We start from the raw sequence: 20,930 nt of genomic DNA on the forward strand, positions 1-20,930 counted from the left end.
AGTAAAATTGCACCCTGCTAACAGCACTCGTCGAACAAATGAACTAATCAGCAAACTGTAAGAAACACTAAAACCAAGACCCAAACCATGTTAACAGTTACTTCAGGTGTGCCTCAAGGGTCTCTTTTGGGATATTTGTTATTTTTGATATATATCAATGATATTGTGTAGGGTCTTCATTGCAATGTCAGATTATATGCAGATGACTGCGCCATTTATAGGAACATAATAAACGAACACGATGTCATTAGCCTACAAACCGATTTAAACAAAATTCAAACTTGGTGTTTCACATGGTGTATGTCTTCGAATAGTACTAAATGTCAGTTTATATCTTTTACTCGCAAGCGTTTGCCTGTGAGATCGGATTATCATTTGGACGATACATCATTTGAATGGGTACAGCATTACAAATGCCTTGGCGTTTCTTTTTCGGAAAATCTGTCATGGACTAGGCATGTTGAACATGTTACATTAAAATCTTCCTGAATGCTTAACCTCATTAGACGCAATTTTCACAAAGCCCCCAGGAGCGTTAAAGAATACCTTTTATAATACGAACATTCGTTCATTACTCGAGTATGCTTGCGCAGCATGGGACCCAGACACCGTCTGTCTTGTAAATAAACTTGAGCGTATCCAGAATCGTGCAGCCAGGCTTGTCTCTGGTAATTACAACTATGAAAGCAGGATCTCATTAATTAAAGACAACCTTGGCTGGAAAACCCTAGCCCAATGCCCTAGCCCAACCCTAGCCCTAGCCCAACCCTAGCCCTAGCCCAACCCTAGCCCAACCCAATGGTTTGACGAATATGACTCGCTGGTCATGACATGAATGATGTCATAATCCGGTTGCATATGTTGTCAAACACTTTCCACCAGGCAGTGGCACAAGCCCACCAGCAGGTGTGTGCCACAGGCATGCGGGTATGTGCGACGGGTTATTGACACTTCATATCTACCCAGGAACCGCTAGAACACACATGGGTAATTTGAATATGTGATCACATACTTCATGACACCAAAACAGGCAAAAAAAGGGTTCCACACTCGCCGTAATGGCAACAGGTGGCATTGACTTGTGTCCCGGAGGATGTTATGTTGTGTTCCGGAGGATTGTTGTGTCCCGGAGGACGTTAACAAGGTTTTAAAACTGGGACCCAAGTTCGCGTTTGAACCGAATGTTCCATCGGCGGAAAAAGTAGCTTTTTCAAGGAACATTTCCCAGTATGTGCCTGAAGGCGAGCAGATAAGGTGCGTGTCTGATTGTATAGATGTATGTACTCAAACGTCATTGGCTAGGCGAAGGCTCTCCCCTGACAAGTTGGTCGTCGAATTTTTACAGGGAAATGGGCTTAGGGTTTGTTTGTCGGATAAGGGAGGAATGTTTGTGGTCATGAATGAGGGCGTTTACAATGAAAAATCTGAGACAGCCGTATTGAAGAATATTTAAAAAGTGGACATAAAAACAGGAAAGGAGAAACAGCAAGCTATTGCTATGCTGCAAGATAGGAATCTGTCCGGTCTTGTCAGTAGAGTAAAAAGGGCAAAAGAATTAAACTTGCAAGTTTTTGTCTCCGTGAAAACCCATAAATTTAATTCCCCGGTCAGAGCCCATTGTATCTGAAAAAGCGACTTGGCTGTCTGAGATGTCGTGTTACTTGCAGATGCACCTGGAAGCCCTCAATGTAGTCAACCCTTTTGTAGTAAAGAACTCTGAAGGTGTAGATTTTCTCAAAATTAATAACCTGGGTTCTTGTTCGGCTTTCAGCATCGACATTGAGGACATGTTTTACTCCTTACCGCATGTTGAACTTCTGCAGAGTGTTAAGTCGTGTGGTTGAGGACAATAACGAAATTAATTTGATTAACAGTTGCGGTGTTTCCTTGGAAAGCTTTCTGGAATTGCTGACGTTTTACTTGCGATCAATGTGTGTGGAGTGGAAAATGGACTTTTATGTCCAGAAATTTGGTGTTTGCATCGGATCTAGGGTGGCACCAGTTTTAAAGAATATTTTCCTGGGACAAGTCGACAGGTCCATTGCCGATAAATTGATGAATATGTCCTGCCGCATTTTTTGGTATGTTGATGATTTCCTTATTGTAATGAAAACCAACAGTCAGCATAGCATGAGAGCTAACATATTAAACTTTTTTTAAGGATTCTGGCCATGGGCTCAAGTTCACCTATGAGCTGCCTGAAAAAGGAGAGCTTCAGTTTCTTGATATTAGAATGTGGTTTCACGAGGAACATTTGTGTTGGCAGTACAAGCCCCGATCCGTAAAGGGTATCTTGCCGTTGACCTCAGGCCATTCTAAGATAGTTAAGTCCGGCATTATTTATGCTGCGCTGCGGAGTGCGCTACTGAAAACCTGCACGCATGCGTTGAAAGAAAGTTTCATGAGCCAGGTTGAGAGGCTGAAGTTGGCGGGCTACCCTGATACGGAAATATTCAGGAGTTGTCAAAAGCTAATCAAGTGGGTCAAAGTCGTAAGTGATAAGCACAGGAGAACAGAGCGCGAGCGCAATGAAAAGAAACCGGTTGTGATACCCTATGTGCACAAGTTTTCACATTGCTTGAAAAATGTGGCCAGAAGGTATGGGGTTGGGTCTACGAAAGACCTGCTCATACTGTCGGGAAAAGAGAAAAAATAGATATGTTCAGTGTACACGTGTGTTGTATATCTATTGCCATTGTCATGGGGGGGGAGGGGGGTTACATAGGACAAACCGGGCGGTGCATTAACGTAAGACTAAAAGAACACTTAACCTCTTTAACGGCTGCCGGCGGGTTGTACCTGCCAGCTCATTGTAGGGAGTGTGGCTGCCAACCGTTGGCAGATAAAGCCACTTGTTTATTTGGACATTGAGATAAGTGCACCAGGGAAGTGATGGAGGCTTTTTTCATTGAAAAGGAGGGGGAAATGTGTGTAAGCAAGCCGTCTGTGGCCCTTGGTAAAAAAGAAGTTCGGTACCTGGGTTCAGCTCTGCCATGCTAAAGTGATTGTTAGTTTGTTGGGGACCATTCCGTAAGTTTTTGGCAAGTAAGAAGGCATGTTTGTTGTGTTTTTACGGGATTGTTACACACGTGTTGATTATCAATATGAATAGGCTTGTCTCATACCTCATTTGCTTTGATGCGCAGATGCCTTTGGTTGTCCACGTGACCGGGTCAAATGCTTGATATATGTGCTTGTATCTTTCAATAAAGTTTAGTTGCGAGTTCATCGCAGTGTCGTCTCTTCCTCTGTCCTTGTCTATATTTTGTGCTGTTTTTACTTTCCAAGTTTGATAGACACGTCATTCCAACATGCCGCCGTAGACATCGCTGGACTAGTGATCCTGATTTCAAAGAAGGGTGTCAGGATTTGTGCTTATGTGCCTGGCACGTTTGGCTTGTGCAAGTGGAATGTACACGTGAAGGCAAAAAGGGGTAACATAAACACGACCTTCATTACATACAAACCAATGTACGTACTCAGAAGAAATAGAAACATATGACTTAACAAATAAATCGATGTCCTATGCTCAAAACTACTAGCATCCCTCACACAGCATCTATTAACGTCTGTTTAGAACTAGCGGTGGCTTACACTCATTGTCAGACGCTGTCACAAGCCCGTCACTTAATGTGTATCTCGGCGGCGATGTTGCGGGTTGCTTTTTTGGTGAACCTCGTTGCTAGCCACGAGACACGTGCCGGCGGCACTCCTGGAACGCCGAGCCACCTGTGGCCCGTGGGCAGTTGCCAGGGCAGACGGGTAGCTGAGAGCCCGGGCTCGTTGAAGGTCGGCGGCATGACACTGGCCCGTCCCGGTAGCTCACTGCGCAGCTTGCCAGCCAGCTGGATGCCTGGAGCATGAAGACGGCTGCTCGCCGAGGCAGGAACTCAGGGGAGCCTGCAAGGTCTCAATGACTGGGCCAAGACCCAGACTGCCCAGATCATCTGCCGTCTTCTCTGCCCTGGCCAACGTTTTCCCCAATTTCTTCTGTAGCTCACGTTTCATACATTTATTTTCTTCTTTCTCTTCTACTATCACCTGTCATTGGGCAACTGGTACATTCTTACCCTAGTGGATTTCACCGCCCAGTACCCGCATGCAGTGGCTTTGCCCGCAATCGATTCAGCGACGGTAACATATAGGCTGCTGGAAATTGTTTTTCCGAATAGGATTCCTATGGGAGATTCTCTGTGATAAAGCATCTTGCTTCACGTCAGAGCTCATAGAAAAGGTGAATGCTTTTACGGCTATTCATCATTTGACCTCAACGCCTTACCACCCTATATGCAACAGCTTGGTCGAAAGATTCAATGGCGCCTTGAAACAGATGTTGCACAAATTATGTGAAGAGAAGCCGAATTCTTGGGACTGATTCCTTGCACCTTTGTTATTTCTTTATCGAGAAGTACCTCAGGCCAGTATAGGCTTCTCACTGTTTCAATTAATATACGGCCGGCGCATCCGAGAACCCTGGGATATTCTCAAGGAACTCTGGATAGGGGAAGACCTAGGGGAAGATATCACGACCACCTACGGATATGTGCTTGATCTGAGAAAACGTTTTTAACACACTTTGAAACTGGCTCAAGAGAATCTGGCCCGACCTCAAAACACGCTGAAGTATTATGATTGAATCTCCAAAACACAAATCAAATATGGTGACCGGGCCCCTATATTACTTCCAGCTAGCAAAAAAAAAAAAAAAGCTTCTTAAGCACTGGAAGGGGCCAATTCTAGTTACAGTAAAAAAGAGTGACCATGACTGTTTGTTGGACCTTGGACACACCACAAAACTGTTTCACATAAAAATGCTCAAGTGTTACAAGGGACAGCAACCGAAAGTCAGACTTCATCATTCATCGTTGTTGAAAGAGAAGAATGAGATTCACCTTTGCCCACATTTAATGTAAATGAGAGATGTTGAGTCGGTGACTCTCGGAAGTAAGTTAGACGAAGCACAGCGTGCCAACTTGTGCAATTTCTAGGCTGGGTTCCGAGACGTGTTTTCTGAAGTTCCAGAAAAGACGAACCTTCTAGAGTGTTGACTAGAGCTTACTACATTAGAGCCAACGTCTTTAGACACTTTTCAGTTTGCAAACTCGCTTCGAGAGGCGTCGTCGTTTTGTCGCCGTTGTGAAAGGTGGCGCTGGCGTTCCGTTGAGATCAGTTGGGAAGCAGTGAGTGGCGGTGACGCTTGCTTAAGACACGTGCTTTTGGTGTGTTGCTGGCGCTCGCACGTTCATCACGCCTGTCCTTCCAGCTTGGACACGTTCTACAGTGGTATGAACTCTTTGCAGTGGATACCGTGGAGTGTCAGCGCGGATTCTCGACATGCCGACGTGCACCGAGCCCGGCTGTCGTTCGGGGTATGCTTCGGCAGCTGCAAATCCCGGACCGCGACATTTTTTCAAGCCCCCAAAGGACCCTGACTTACTGAAGGCATGGCAAAACGCAATTCCACGGAAGAACTTTAAGGTAACGCCAAAAACGTACGTCTGTGACATTCATTTCGAGCCTGTAGACATCATAAGCTGCTATGAGCACACAGTGAACGGTCAAACCGTAACGATACCGTGCGGCAGATGGACACTGAAGGAGCGCGCTGTGCCTCGAATTTTTCCGAACGTACCAAAGCATCTCTCAAAACCAACGGTGCCGAAGTCGGCAAGAAAGCCACCCATAGTGAGGTCAGTGGTTTTCGCCCAAGTTTCTTCCTGCCAAAGTGATGAATATTTGTACGACGAAACTGGCGCTTGTGACGGCATGGATGTTGATGAATGCACCGATGTTATCACGCTAGGAACTGCGCCCTGGCTTGCTGTTGTGCAGGGCAGCCCGACATTTAATTCGTGGAATGTGAGGGCTTCTATCATCCAAGTTACCTTCTACAAACTCGAAGAGTCTGGGGGCGTTGTGTACATTGAAAAGGCGGTTGTGATCCGGCAAGACTTGGCGACTGAAGTTAGTTCAAGAGGTGTGCTTGTCCCGCCGTGCAGCTACATCGAGAAAGATGGAAACATTCCGACCCTGCTAACAAGCCAGAAGAATTTAACAATGTGTCTTCGCTACATCGATGCGCTCAAGATTTGCCCTGGGTGTAAATGTGAGCTGTTTCCACGTATTTCATCGTCAAAGGAAGCCATGAAAAGGCAGGGTGTATGGCGAAACAAGAAATGCATGGTGCTGTCAAATGAGCACTTGTGCCCTCCATGCAAAAAACAAAAAAAAACTTTGGTGATAGAATGAAGCGTCGTCCTAAAAAAGCACAAAACGGAAGGCTGAACGTGAAATTCAAAACCTAAAGAAAAAGGCCATCAGGGCCACTGTGTTTCGCGAAAGAGCTAGAAGAGAAGTGTCTACACTGAGACGCTGTTTGTCTGAAGTTTCAGCGAGCAAAGTTGAAAAAGCAGTGGAAAGTCTTCCGCAAGCACAGCAACTTGCCTTTAGGTCAGCATTGAAAGTCGCAAAGGCGAAATCGCCGCGAGGAAGGCGTTATGAACAGGAATGGCTCATGACTTGTCTTCTATTGAGAATTTCAAGCCCAAGAGCTTATAGACTAATGTCAAAAATGAAGCTCATGCCACTTCGAACAACCACAAGGCAGAGACAAATGATGAAAGGAATGCCATGTGAATTCGGCTTCAACAAGGTATCTCTTGACAGTATTGGGGCCTTTATGAAGAATAAAGCACGAGTACAATGCTACGGAACGCTAGTACTGGACGAGATGAAGGTGCGAGAGGTTGTCGCATTTAACAAGAGTACTTACAAGGTTGATGGCTTCGTTGATTATGGAAATGGTCATGACTCAGAAACAACAGCCGACCACGCTTTGGTACTCATGTTTGTGCCTTTATTTCACTCCTGGGTGCAACCAATTGCAAGTTTTGCTACGAGACATGCAGCCTCTGGAAGAGTGCTAGCGAGGCTTGTTTTAGAAGCCATTTTGCAGTGCAACAATGCAACAGTCGTCGCTGTTATCAGTGATGGTGCCAGCACGAACAAGGCCATGTGGTCATGTTTTGGTATCAAGGGCAAGCTTCATGAACCGAAACACAGAGTTGACCATCCTTGTGTACCTGATCAGCAGCCCTACTTCCTGTGCTATGTACCGCACATCATCAAGTGCATAAGGAACCATCTCATGCGCCACAAGTATGGCATGGTAAGTAGATTAGAATGTTTTTACTTATTTTTCATGAGTGAGCAACTCTGAATTAAGGAGTGGCTTCTGCAATGGAACACCTTTCTTCGTCTCACTGTTGTTTTTAAAAATTGCAGATCGGTGAACACAAAATAAACTTTGACCCCTATCGAAGACTCCAAGAAGTAGATGGGAAACAGCAGCTTTGGGTGGTTCTGAAATTGACAAAAGAGCACGTGAGCCCAGACAATCTGCGAAAGATGAACGTGAGTCTGGCTGTACAGGTAAACAAAAATGCCCTATCTACCATATTTAAATGCCTTTCATAGTTGACAACTGCTTGTTAATATGCACAAATGTTTGTTTATAAAAATAAAGCCGCAAATTTTTCATATATGTTGTTCTCAGCTTTTCAGCCGAAGCACTGCCATTGGGTTAAAAGTGTACCTGTGGTTAGAGGAGCCTGACCTGAAAGACTGCCATGGAACTGCTCAATTCACCCTCATGGTGAACAACCTGTTCGATGCCCTGAATGTGAAGCTTCCGAAGTTTGGAATAACAAGTTCGTCAAAGGAAGTTGAGGTAACGATAATATTGTACAACATCTGTTGCACTGTTGTGAAATAGTACAGATAATGCTTCATAACATCTGTTGCATTGTTGTGAAATTAATTTGCTCACCGGCTTATTTTGAAGGTCATCCAGGAGTTCCTTGATGCTGTAAATACGACCGAGGAAAACCATATCACCAATGGGACAGTGATGTTTGCATCGCAAGTTACAATGGAGTCACTTCGTGTTACGCTTGCATCAGTACGGGACCTCATAACAGATCTTCTCTCTAAAGGAGCGCGTTATGTGCTCACGGGCAAACTAAACGAGGATCCTTTAGAGGTAAGCCGTTTGTTCTTTTTGTTTATCACGTTTATGTTTGCGCACATTGCTTTTCTAAAAAAACGCGTCTTCCTTTTTTTTCAGAAATTTTTTGGTGTGACAAGAAGTTATGGAGGGGATGAGGATCACCCTACCCTAATCAGCTTTGCACACATATATAGGCTTCTGAGCCTGTATACACCAATCAGCACTTGTGTCACTGGGAACGTGAGTTATGAGCAGACTTTTGTGCTTGCCACTGTTGCAAACAGCATGAAAAGGGGAAGAAAGGACACACTGTCGTCCCACGAAAGACTCCAGGAGGCTATTCGAGCGAAGTTGGCAGAAATCTCTTCTACTGCACAGAATGAAACACCGACACCACCTGATCATGGGTACTCCACACCAGCAGCACAGGACTGTGTTATTTACTACTTGTGCGGCTATCTTGTCCACTCTTACCTCAAGCATCAGAGGTGTTCTGACTGTGTACGTAATATCCAGTCCGAAAATGCGGAGTGCCCGGAGGCATTTCTCACTTTGGAGAGGGAATTTAAGCACGAGAGCCTCAAATTGCCATCAGCCTCAAATTGTATGTTTCGAGGCATCGAAGCCAAAATTTCGGATGAGCTGCAAAAGAACCGGCTCTGCTCAGAGACATTTTGGAGCCTCCTTGACGCTCTTGAGGACTGCGACATTACTAGTGTGGGCTGTTCTGTTCACAAGGCCACCACTACGGCAGAGCTTCTTCACTCCTACATAGTGCTAAGACTGCATTTCGCTGCCAGAGATACTTGTAAAAGCTTCAGCTCTTCAGAAAAAGTCGCATCTGCTAGAAAGAAAGTGAAGCTGATGTGAAGGCTTGCAGTACAACTCTGACCACTTAACCCTTGTAAATATGTCCCTGTAAATAATGCAGCTGCTGCTTTCAGTTTCATGACGTCAAATAAAAATTACAAAACAATTTTTTTCTGGATTCCTTGCTGGTTCTTGATTTTCTAAGCTTTTCAGCGGATTTTGGCCGTGTAACACGTGTTCTGGTAAGGTTAGAATATCGCTGAGCATTACGGGATCCTGGGGTGATTTGCACATATACTGGCCAAAAATAAACGCCGGCTACAACGCGAACAGGAATGAAGGTAAGCGCGCTGTACAGTTTGCCTTTTCTTTTTGTCATGTCTTACGTGCTGTTTGTTTCTAGTTATAATGTTGCAAAAAAAAATGAAAAAGCTTTTTTCGGTAAAGGTTAAATGCGAGCGAAGTTTCACTTCTGCTTCTCGAATAAAAGAGTTAACCGCTGAACCGCTGCGGTAGTCTCCTGTCGGCGCCTTTCCCGTTGTAGCAGTAGCAGACGACGCGCCGAGATCGATCCTAACGCTACCGCAGCGCCACCGCCTGGTTGGCGATTGCGGTAAGCCGCCCCATGCCAATGAAATGCCGCGCGCTTTGCCAACTGAAGCTATCTAAAAACGTCGATTAGAGCTGACCAACATTTCACAATATTCCCTGCCTCTGCATTTGCAGTAGAGGTATGTTTACCGAGGCTAAGTAGTAATGGGGCACCAGAATGCGAGTGTCCGGATGAATAAAAGGAAAGGCGTGATGGAAAGTTGGTTCACGTTTATTTTTCTTTTACCAACCCTCACAGTCCTCTTTGTTTATACAGATTGAATGAAAGTGTAGTCATTAGAGCTATGGTAATTATGGTCAGCCCTTGCAATTGTTCACGACTTTGTGTTTTTTCGCAAGCCACCCGTTTTTTGTGTGCAGGTGATGGAGCTGCTGGTGCATGTGAACAAGCGACTCAAATCGCGGCCACAGGTGCAGCTGCCGGTGGAGGCCCTGCTTACTCATTATGCAGCCTCTGCTGGCGGCCAGCAGCAGTCTTCATTTTTTGTCAACTTCGCTCTCGTGTACCTGCGCATGGGATTTCCCCGTTTGCCCTCATGCCAGCAAGTGGAACTGCTGCCCCGACTCATGGAGTGCCTGACTCTCAACAAGCAGCACCAAGATGAGTGAGTGGGCTCTCAATCATCCCGAATATCATTCCAGAAGATCTCAGTTTATCATAGTGTGTATCTTGCTTTATAGCAAGTTATCAGGAATTGTTAACATCTTTCACTAACTATGCCCCGCCGTGGTGGTCTAGTGGCTAAGGTACTCGGCTGCTGACCCGCAGGTCGCGGGTTCAAATCCCGGCTGCGGCGGCTGCATTTTCGATGGAGGCGGAAATGTCGTAGGCCCGTGTGCTCAGATTTGGGTGCACGTTAAAGAACCCCAGGTGGTCAAAATTTCCGGAGTCCTCCACTACAGCGTCTCTCATAATCATAGGGTGGTTTTGGGGCGTTAAACCCCACAAATCAATCAATCTTTCACTAACTATTTCAAGGTAAAGTACTATAATTAATTGAATCCCCTTGCCACACAGGCATTTCAAAGCCCTCCCTATAGTCTGCTGTGTTGGGCCACTTGTTGCAGCTATATTTCAAATATGGCACTCCTTCTGTCTGATCTTTATTCTTCTAATTTTCATTCTTCTCGTTGGCACTGTTTTTTTTTTTTCATCTTCGTTCTTCTAATTGGTGCTCCAGCCTCAGCTTCGTTCTTTTCCTTAGCATGCTTCATGTCTCATCTTCGTTCTTCTCATTCATGGCGCTCTTTTGGTTTCATCTTCGTTCTCTTCCTCGGCTCTCTTTTTGTCTCATCTTTCTTCTCATTGGTGCTCCTTCTGTGTCATGTTCACTCTTCTCTATAATGGTACTCTTTTTGTCTCATTTTTCTTCATCTCATTGGCACATCTTCTGTCTCATCTTCGTTCTTTTTCTTGGTGCTTTTTTTGTCTCATCTTCGTTCTTCTAATTTATGGCACTCTTTTGATCTCCTCATCATTCTTTTCCTTGGCGCTCTTTTTGTCTCCTCTTTCTTCTCATTGGTGCTCCTTCTGTGTCATCTTCGCTCTTCTCATTAATGGCACTCTTTCTGTCTCATCCTTCTTCTCGTTTGTGCCTCTTCTGTCTCATCTACGTTCTTTTCCTTGCTGCTCTTTTTGTCTCAGATTCATTCTTCTCATTGGTGCTCTTTCTATATTTGCTTTTCTGTTAATAGCACTCTTTGTGTCTCATCTTTGTTCTTCTCGTTAGCAGATCTTCTGTCTCAACTTCCTTGTTTTCCTTGGCGATCTTTTTGTCTCATCTTTCTTCTCATTAGTGCTCCTTCTGTGTCATCTTTGCTCTTCTCATTAACGGCACTCTTTCTGTCTCATCTTTGTTCTTTTCATTAGCACCCGTTCTTTCTCACCTTTGTTCTTTTCTTTGGCACTCGTTTTGTCTCATCTTTCTTCTGATTGGTGCTCTTTCTGTGTCATGTTCACTCTTCTCTTGAATGGCACTCTTTCTCTCTCATCATCGTTCTTTTCTTTGGAGCTCTTTTGTCTCATCGTTGTTCTTCTCAATTAAGGTGCTCTTTTGGTCTCGTGTTCGTTCTTTTCTTTAGCGCTCTTCTTGTCTCATCTTTCTGCTCATTGGTGCTCCTTCTGTCTCATGTTCACTCTTCTCGTTAATGGCACTCTTTCTGTCTCATCTTTGTTCTTTTCATTAACACCTCTTCTTTCTCATCTTTGTTCTTTTCCTTGGCACTCTTTTTGTCTCATATTTCTTCTGATTGGTGCTCCTTCTGTGTCATGTTCACACTTCTCATTAATGGTACTCTTTCTCTCTCATCATTGTTCTTTTCTTTGGAGCTCTTTTGTCTCATCTTTGTTCTTCTCATATATGGTGTTCTTTGGTCTCATCTTTGTTCTTTTCCTTAGTGCTCTTCTTGTCTCATCTTTCTACTCATGGGTGCACCTTCTGTCTCATGTTCACTCTTCTTATTAATGGCTCTCTTTCTGTCTCATCTTTGTTCTTCTCATTGGCACCTCTTCTGGCACGTCTTTCAAGCTCTCTATAGTCCATTTACTCAATAGTCAAGGAAGGCCTGCTACAAGAGATGCTTCAAAGGCCATTAGGTCAATGTCTACAGTCACACACCAGTCACAACGTCAATGTCAATGTCTACAGTAACTACGGAACAGACTAAAAATTTCGTTGACGCGGAAGTTTTGTTGTGGTAAATGTAAATGTATAAGCTTATAAAGGCATTTTATTTCTTAGTGTAGTTTGTGCGAAGTTTCAGTTTGTTTACAGTTGTTTATGTTACAGTATATGTCCATACATTTTTAGTATATTTTCTGAGCATCATGCATTTTTTTTCATAAATGTGCGGTGCTGATACGCTGGTCTTGTCATTCGAGTCCATTGCCGCACATATTTCTGACTGTGTACAGTAGTTTCATTGTCAACACGACCCTGGAATATTATGGGGTGACACTTTCTGAAGCATTGTGTATGTTAAGCAGCGCACCACTGCTTGCATTTTGGCACAGTCTTTGCATGCAAGGGGAGCTAATATTATATTCTATGTTCTTCCCACACAGTGTTGTAACAGGAAGAGTGAGTGGGGCAGGCAGGGATTCTCACAACCATGTGCTCAGCAGTCTCTCTCTGATGTTCCATGTGCAAAGAAAAAAGTTATGTACAGGTCCTATTAATACACTACAGAGAGGCAACAACAATGTCAGAATTCGTCTTCTCACGCCGTATCTGAAGGCTAATAGTTTAAAGACCGATTCCAGTTAGCACTTCACACTTAGCCAGACAACATCTTCATTTCATTTGCAATTTTTACTAACAGCAGGTCACTCAGAGAAATCTTTGTCACTTCCCTTTGCTGCAAAAGCTGTGTGGCAGATATGAGTACACTGCTTCCTACCGAAAAACTCTTTCAAATAGTGCGGGGATCTAAAGAGCGAGTTTGAAGTTTGGTTCACTGATTTTCGAAAACGTTCGAATAGCATCTGATTCTGTTAGAATCTTCTTAACGTGAGAATATTGTCGCAACGTGGAAAGAAGAGGACACAAGGCTATGTTTCTGGGAGAACAGCAAGGCTCTAGTCTCACACAAGCTCAAAAACCGTGACATTAATCGTGACATTAGCCTCCTTTTCAAGAAGGCGTCATCCTGATGCTTCGTTATCATGACGGCAGAATATGTGGTCACTTGCAGCTCACAGGTTCATTTGTACAAATAAGGCTTCATCCGAACTACGTTCACAACTTCTGGTGCATGTCATTGACGCCTTGAACAATGTGGGCTGTCGGGAATAACCTCATAGTTAACACCACTGAGACGCCAAAGGACCTTATATGGCCTGAAGTACTGCCTTAAGAGCTTCTCTGAGAGGCCACGACGGCGAACTGGGGTCCAGATGCAAACTTTCTCTCCTGGTTCATGGGAGACTGGCTGGTGACAAAGATTGTAGTGCCTTGTGTCAAAGTCCTGGTGTCAACGAATACGTATGCGGGCAAGTTGGCAGGCTTCTTCAGCAAGCTGAGTTATGTAGTCTGCAATTGTTTCAACGCCATCGTTTTTATGGGTCAACATAGCATCGAGCATGGTTGTGACGTCATGGTCATGGAGAAGACAGAATGGTGTCATGCATGTTCTCTCTTGCTGTGCCGTATTGTAAGCGCAAGTGACGTAAGGAAGTATCTTATGCTCCACATCGACGTACATGCGAAGCATATCCGCAAGGGTTTTGCTCAGCCGTTCTGTCAGACCATTTGTTTGTAGATGGTATGCTGTGTTACGCCGGTGAGATGTTCCACTTAGGCTTGAAACTGTGTGTAATAGCTCGGCTGTGAATGCTTTTCCTCTGTCAGTTATTACTACACATGGAGTGCCATGCCTCAGGACTATATTCTCAATGAAAAACCGGGCTGCTTCACTGGCCGTGCCCCGCTCCAAAGCCTTGGTTTCGGCGTAGCGAGTGAGATAGTCTGTGGCTACAATTATTCATTTGCGACCAGCAGCCAGAGTTGGAAATCGTCCTAGAAGATTCATTTCGACTTGAGCAAATGGAGTTTCCGGTACATAAATTGGATGGAGGAGCCCTGCTGGTCTGACGGCTGGCACTTTCCTACGTTGGCACTCAAGACAAGTCCGAACGTGCTGTTGAACGGTTGCGGTCAGTCTCGGCCAATAGTAATTCTGTATCACTCGGCATAGCGTTCGTGGGTAGCCTAAATGACACTCCTCTAGCACTTCTTTCCGGAGTGGTGTTGGGATGACAAGTAAGTAGGTGTTGCCGCTCGGAGAAAAGCTCACCTTGTATAATACCTCGTTGCGCAAACAAAACAGTGCTACCCCTCTTGTGAAGAGCTTTGGCATAGCAGATGTGCGTCTCTCCAAGAAATCAATAAAGGGTTGCAACTTGGGGTCGTCCCGTTGCTGGTGTACGATTGTAGACGTATTGACAACACCGACAAACGCTGTGTTGTCGTCATCTTCGGCATTTGCATCTTGTAATGGGGCGCGATAAAGCAGTCGCCGTCCGTATGTCGCTTCTGTTACATGTGTAGATTAACTGATGGCCAGGCGGTAGTAACTACCGTGAACAGTAGGCCATTAGGCCCGCGAAGAACACGAGAACATGTTGAGCCCTTTGCCCAGAACGAACTATGGTTTATTGTTTCCGAAACGGCCACTCCGTCGCTGTGCCAGGCTTGCACAGCTCAACACAACTATCAGCGTCGCGTGGGGGCGCTGCATTTGAGCCAACGTTGAAACACTCCTCCCCTCTTAGGAGGAAGACTACGGGGAGTACCTATTCACCGGTTTCCTAGTTCTTGTGCCACGTCGCAACTTCGGCGTGCTAGGCGTAGGCACGACAGAGTCACTGTTCACATGCACACCTCTGTTGAGCGCAGTCCCGTCGCTCTCCGTGGCACAGCTACTCCCTGAGAAGCTAGTTCCAGGTAGCTGTTCCTGGTGAGGCACTTCTGGAACAGTTGGCGCATGATGAAGCGGTGGCTCCAACTGTGGTGGAGCTGCAGTGATAGCAGTTTCAAGAGAGGCCAATGTTTCTGTCTGCACAAGGCGCAAGTGGTCGCTGTGTCGGTTTCCCAAGGTGCCATCTTCAAAACGGACACTGGCTGATGATGGAGTGACGTTCATGACACTGGCAGGCACCCAGGGTGTGCCCCTGTTTCGCGCGCACGCATCATCACCTGGCTGCAGTGATGGAGCCTGCCGGGATCCTCTGTCAGCATACAACTTCTGCTTGAGTTGTTTTAGGAATACAGATGCCTGAAGGCTTGGCCTGATGACATCCAACGGAGTCTTGAACATTCTTCCTGTCAAGAGTTCACACGGTGGCCGACCTGTCACTTCATGTTGTGTGGTCCTATAGTGGTACAGAAACCTGGAGATCTGCGTTTGGAAGTTCCCAGAACCAGGCTTCTTGAGTTTGTTTTTTACAGTTTGTACAACTCGTTCAGCTGCACCATTTGAGGCAGGGTGATACGGCAGTACAAGCATGTGGCGTATTCCATTTCGAGTCAAGAACTCAAGGTACTGGGCACTGGTGAAGGCAGGACCGTTGTCTAAAACTATGACATCAGGCAGGCCATGCTGAGCAAATGCAATTCTCAGTGCAGAAATGGTAACTTCTGCAGATGTGGAAGACACAGGAAAGACTTCTATCCACTTTGAGAACGCATCCACAATAACCAAGAATGTGTGACCTAGGAATGGTCCCCCGAAGTCAATGTGAAGCCTTGACCAGGGTCGCTGTGGAAAAGACCTCGACGTCTGCTGAACCGGCTGTGCAGCTCGATGTTGAGTCTGGCACGTAGCGCAGCTCTTCACGCTGTTGGCAATATCATTGCCAATGCCTGGCCACCAAACATGGCTCCTGGCAATCATCTTGCTCTTCTCGATACCTGGGTGGCTGGCATGAAGAACACCAAGAACTTGGGCCTGCAATGACTTTGGGATCACTACTCTTAATCCCCAGAGTAGGCAATCCTCATGGAGACCGAGTTCTGAGCTTCTGGTATTGAAATGGTTCCACTCTGGTCCTACTGGGAGGCTTTCTCCTTTCAGAACAGCAAGAACAACATGGCCCAGAACTGGGTCATTTCGTGTGGCTCGGGCCACAACACCTGGTGAAAGGAGTCTCGGATATGCCTCCTCTAGCAAGAAGATTTCAGCAGGTCGTGGTAATGCAGTAGTGTCAGTTGGGAGAGGCAGTCTACTAAGAGCATCAGCGTGGCCGAGCTCTTTGCCAGGCTTGTATACAAGTTCGTACTTGTAAACAGTAAGCTTCAGAGCCCACCTGACCATTTGAGGCGAAGCTTGCACAGAAACGGGCTTGTTGGCACCCAGCAGTCCAAGAAGTGGCTTGTGGTCAGTGTGTGCTTCTAATGAGATGCCCACAAGTACTGGTGGAACCGATCCATGCCAAACACTAAAGCCAGTGCCTCCTTGTCGAGTTGACTGTAGTTTTGTTCTGCTTTTGACAAGCTCCTCGAGGCAAAAGCAATGGGATGTTCCCGGCCACCAGCATCTTTGTGCGCCAGAACTGCACCTATACCATAAGGCGATACGTCACAGCTGAGGCAAACAGGCCTGGCAGGCGTTGAAATGCACAAGAACTGGAGCTGATGTCACTAAGTGCTTGCAGGCATTGAATTCTTGTTGTTGTTCATGTCTCCACTCCCACTTCTCCCCTTCACAAAGAAGTAAGTGCAGTCGATGAAAGAGTGACGAAAGATTGGGTAAGAAGCACCTGCAGAAGTTTACAAGTCCCAAGAAACTCTGAAGTTCCCTGACATCCTGAGGCACAGGAGCATGCAGAATGGCTGCTACCTTGTCAACATTTGGGGAAAGGCCTCTCTTGCTGATGAGGTGCCCGAGATACTCAACTTGCGGCACGAAGAAATGACATTTTTCAAGTTTCATTTTAAGGCCAGATTCCTGAAGCTTGCTAAGTACAGCACGAAGGTTGCAAAGGTGCTCAGCATCATTTGCGCCAGTCACAAGAATGTCGTCAAAATAGACTGCTACATGGGGCAGTCCCCTGAACAAGTTCTCCATCTCGTGCTGAAATATGGCAGGAGCAGATAAGACGCCAAAGGCAACCGGGTGTGCTGAAATAACCCCATATGTGTCGAAATTGTGAAGAACTCCCTAGAGGCCTTGCACAAGGACAACTTGCTGGTACGCATCTCGCAAATCCAATTTTGTGAATTTCTCACCTCCAGCAAGCACAGTCCACAGATCCTCGGTGCTTGGAATGGGATACTGCTCCACTGTTGCCATTGGGTTTATGGTGACACCAAAGTCTCCACAGATTCTGATACGTCCATCCCTTTTGGTCACAGGAACAGTAAGTGCAGCCCACTTTGCTGTCTTGACTGAAACAAAAATGGAATCTCTTCTTAGTCTATGGATTTCTTGAGTTACTCCATCCGTCAAGGCGTACGGCATTGGACGTAGCTTGAAGAACCGAGGCAAAGCGTATGAAGGAACATGTAGAGAAGCTTTAGCACCCTCGAATGAACCCAGGCCTTCTTCAAACACTTCGGCGTAGTCTTGGACTAGGTGTTTGACATTGGAGAGTGCATGGATGTTCACTTCAACGTCGGAGACGCCGATGCCCGGCTCACGCATCCAGTTGCGTCCAAAAAGAGTGGGCGATCAGTCTCAGGTCAAAAATAGGTAGGTCCGCCTCCCTGCCATGAAACTTCACACTGACGTCAGCTTTGCCATGAACGTTTTTTAGTTCCCCAAAATAGCTTCGCAGAAGCACTTGTGACGGCTGCACAGAAATCGAAGGCTAAAGCTGACGAAGACGCGCCTTGGAGAGACACTTGCCCCCATGTCCACTTCCATGAGGAGCGGCTTGCCGCAAACGTAACGGCGTAACGTAACGGCGAAAGGCGAAGGCGGCGTGTTGTAGTCGACCGGCCACATGTCAAAAACTTCGTAAGATGAAGTGGTAGCGGCGTCCTGCTTGCGTACTGTATTAACACGATGACTGTTACTCGACGACGGTGAACTGCAAGCCGAGAACGAACGTGCCTTGGTAGGGCTGTTGCTTTGGGCTTGGCTGTCCCTTCGTCGCGAATTGCACACCTTCGCCAAATGACCTCGTTTGTGGTAGTAATTGGAGATTGTCTTCACATGCTTGCATTTTGATGCAAGATGTCCGTCCCCACAGCGGTAGCAGGTGACGCCCCCAAAACCTGACGAGACACGGCGAGTCCAGAAAGCGCTGCTTGTGTTTGGTTGCGCTATCTCACCTGCGCCCCTTTTTGCTGCTTCCATTGCCAGGGCGGTCTGCACGGCGTCGTCGAAGGTGAGGTCCGGTTTTTTCAGAAGTCTTGTTTGGACATCCACGTTGTTTATGCCACACACGACGCGGTCGCGGAGCATGTTTTTGAGTTCAGCCCCGAAGCTGCAGTGCTCGGACAGGCTTTTTAGTGCTGCGATAAAATTGCTGACTGATTCCCCTTCCACGCGAACACGCAAGTTGAAACGAAAACGCTGCACGATGGCAGAGGGCTTCGGACAATAATGGCTTCCAAGAGCTTGAAGACTCTTGTCCAGTGTCTTGTCACTGGGCTTGGCGGGCTTGACCAAATTGCGGAGCAAAGCATACGTTTTCTGCCCGCAGCAGCTGATGAACACAGCAGTACGCTTGTCTGGGGCGACATCATTCGCCAGGAAAAATGCTTTGAGCCGGTCCACGTAACAGGGCCAGTCGTGTCCTCCCCCCTCGAATGGCTCGAGGTTGCCGAAACCTGGCATGGTGAACAGATGGCAGAGAGGTGCGTGAACGAAGACTTACATGAAACTTCCTTTCATCCTCGTCGCCAGTTGTTACATGTGTAGATTAACTGATGGTTAGGCGGTAGTGACTACTGTGAACAGTAGGCCATCAGGCCCGTGAAGAACACGAGAACATGTTAAGCCCCTTGCCCAGAACGAACTGTGGTTTATTGTTTCCAAAACGGCCACCCTGCCGCTGTGCCAGGCTTGCACAGCTCAACACAACTATCAGCGCCGTGTGGGGGCGCTGCATTTGAGCCACCAATGTAACAGCTTCCCTGATTTTTAAACTATAGCCATATTGAATTCTTGAAGCTTGAGGCTCCAGCGCGCTAATTGTCCTGACGGGTCCTTTGTGTTGGTTAACCAGCAAAAAGAGTGGTGGTCGCTGATGACTTTAAATGGGCGACAGTACAAATAGGGGTGAAACTTCATGACCGCCCACACCACCTCAACGCACTCTTTTTCAGTGGTGGAGTAATCCTCCTCTGTACTGCAGATAGTCCTACTTACATAAGCAATTACTCGTTCGGTGCCATCTTATTACTTATTCGGCGCCTTCAGTGTGATCCGCTGTCGGAGCGTCGTCGTCGAAGTGTCCGAGAACTGGCGAGTTTTGAAGATGTCGCAGCTCGTTGAACGCTGCCTGCTGCTCTTCACTCCACATGAACGGGACGTCTTCTCGGGTGAGTTGTGTCAAAGATGATAAAATAAAAATTCACAATGAGGTGTCGGTAATAGGCGCAGAGGCCTAAAAACTGATGGCGTAGGAAAACTTGCGACAGCGGCTATTTTGTCTGGGTCAGGCCGTACACCTTCCCTGCTGACGAGGTGTCCCAAGAAAAGAAGCTCTTCGAAGCCAAAGTGAAATTTTTCTGGCTGAAGCATTAGTCCGGCCGATCTTATCGCCTGAAATAACTCGTGTAGTCGCTTGAAGTGCTCGTCAAATGTCGCTGGAAGTAAAATGACATCGTCCAAATATACCAGGCAGGTTTGCCACTTCAAGCCTGATAGGACTGTGTCCATGAGCCGCTGAAACGTTGCTGGTGCTGAGCACAAGCAAAACGGGAGAACTTTAAACTCATAAAGACTATCCGGTGTCACGAATGCTGTTCTTTCTCGATCCCTTTCGTAAAGTTCTATTTGCCAATATCCACTCCGTAAATCTATCGACGAGAAATAATGTGCATGGCGTAGTCGATTGAGGGAATCGTCTCTATGAGGTAGCGGGTAAACGTCCTTTTTCGTAACCTGATTGAGCTTGCAGTAGTCAACACAGAAACGTAAGGTGCCATCTTTTTTTTTTTTCACCAATACTACCGGCGATGCCCAAAAATTTCTTGACAGCTCAATAACATCATCCTGAAGCATCTTTCGCACCTGACTTTCTGTGGCCTCACGTTCCCACGGAGCTACTAGGTATGGGTTCTGCTGTATGAGTCTGGCCATTTCATCCGTAATGATGTGATGTTTCATCAACGGCGTTTGGCGAACTCTGGACGTGAAAGAAAAACAGTTCCGAAACTCATTAATAAGCTTCAGAAGACCTTGTTTCTGTGGGGCAGTAAACTTGGGCCTACGTCGACTCATAGAGGGGCTGACCCGGTGACATCGCCTTTCTCCATAGTCAGGCAGCCTACAATCTCAGTGAGCTCCTCCACGTATGCGATTGTACCTCTCGCAAGATGTTGTCGCTCAGTACTGAAGTTCGTAACCAAAACGTGCGTGTGTCCACAATTGAGGCTTACGACTGTTCTTGCAATAGATTAGCCATGGCATTGCTCATAGCAATGCTGAAATTTGTTCGACGATGTGGCCGAAGTTGCCTGGGTGGTCGCATGTTACCGCTACGAGAGCACTTGATGGGGTTTGAAGGGTCACGTGATCTTCGAAGACGTGTAGATGTTTATGTCGCTGGTCGTTACATCTCACATTTGAAACTTGATCTTGGGCCATCCAAAAATGTTAGAGCAGGGTTATTCGCAGATGACTGTCATATATACAGAGGTGAAATCTATTAGTGACCAGATACTCTTAAATAACTTCTTAGGAAAAGTTCAACAATGGTGCGACATGTGGCAGATGTCTCTTGACCTGCCTCGCCGCGGCGGTCTAGTGGCGAAGGTACTCGGCTGCTGACCCGCAGGTCGCGGGATCGAATCCCGGCTGTGGCGGCTGCATTTCCGATGGAGGCGGA

General features: G+C 46.5%; 2 protein-coding genes across 10 annotated transcripts in view; both read left to right on the forward strand.

Moving 5' to 3' along the window:
- LOC119178803 (proteasome adapter and scaffold protein ECM29) overlaps positions 1-20,930 on the forward strand; it is an 881,180-nt gene that overhangs the window by 24,311 nt on the left and 835,939 nt on the right. For all 8 annotated transcript variants that reach the window (XR_012895350.1, XM_075895092.1, XM_075895224.1 and 5 more), the window contains exon 3: positions 9,791-10,035. Coding sequence is in view for 7 of the 8 variants with exons in the window: in XM_075895092.1 (XP_075751207.1) it covers positions 9,791-10,035 (245 nt within the window). In the remaining variant the exon portion in view is untranslated. The remainder of the gene's footprint in view (positions 1-9,790; positions 10,036-20,930) is intronic.
- Positions 7,049-8,988, forward strand: LOC142817793 (uncharacterized). 2 transcript variants are annotated; one of them, XM_075895529.1, is made up of 4 exons: positions 7,049-7,431; positions 7,556-7,729; positions 7,844-8,041; positions 8,126-8,988. In XM_075895529.1, exons 1-4 carry the CDS (start codon positions 7,408-7,410, stop codon positions 8,876-8,878), a joined length of 1,149 nt encoding a protein of 382 aa, XP_075751644.1. In that variant the 5' UTR covers positions 7,049-7,407; the 3' UTR covers positions 8,879-8,988. The 2 variants fall into 2 exon arrangements, with proteins under 2 accessions (XP_075751644.1, XP_075751693.1); XM_075895578.1 differs by having other exon boundaries at positions 7,049-7,413.

Source organism: Rhipicephalus microplus, chromosome 1 (assembly GCF_043290135.1).
Source record: "Rhipicephalus microplus isolate Deutch F79 chromosome 1, USDA_Rmic, whole genome shotgun sequence".
Classification (NCBI taxonomy): domain Eukaryota; kingdom Metazoa; phylum Arthropoda; class Arachnida; order Ixodida; family Ixodidae; genus Rhipicephalus; species Rhipicephalus microplus.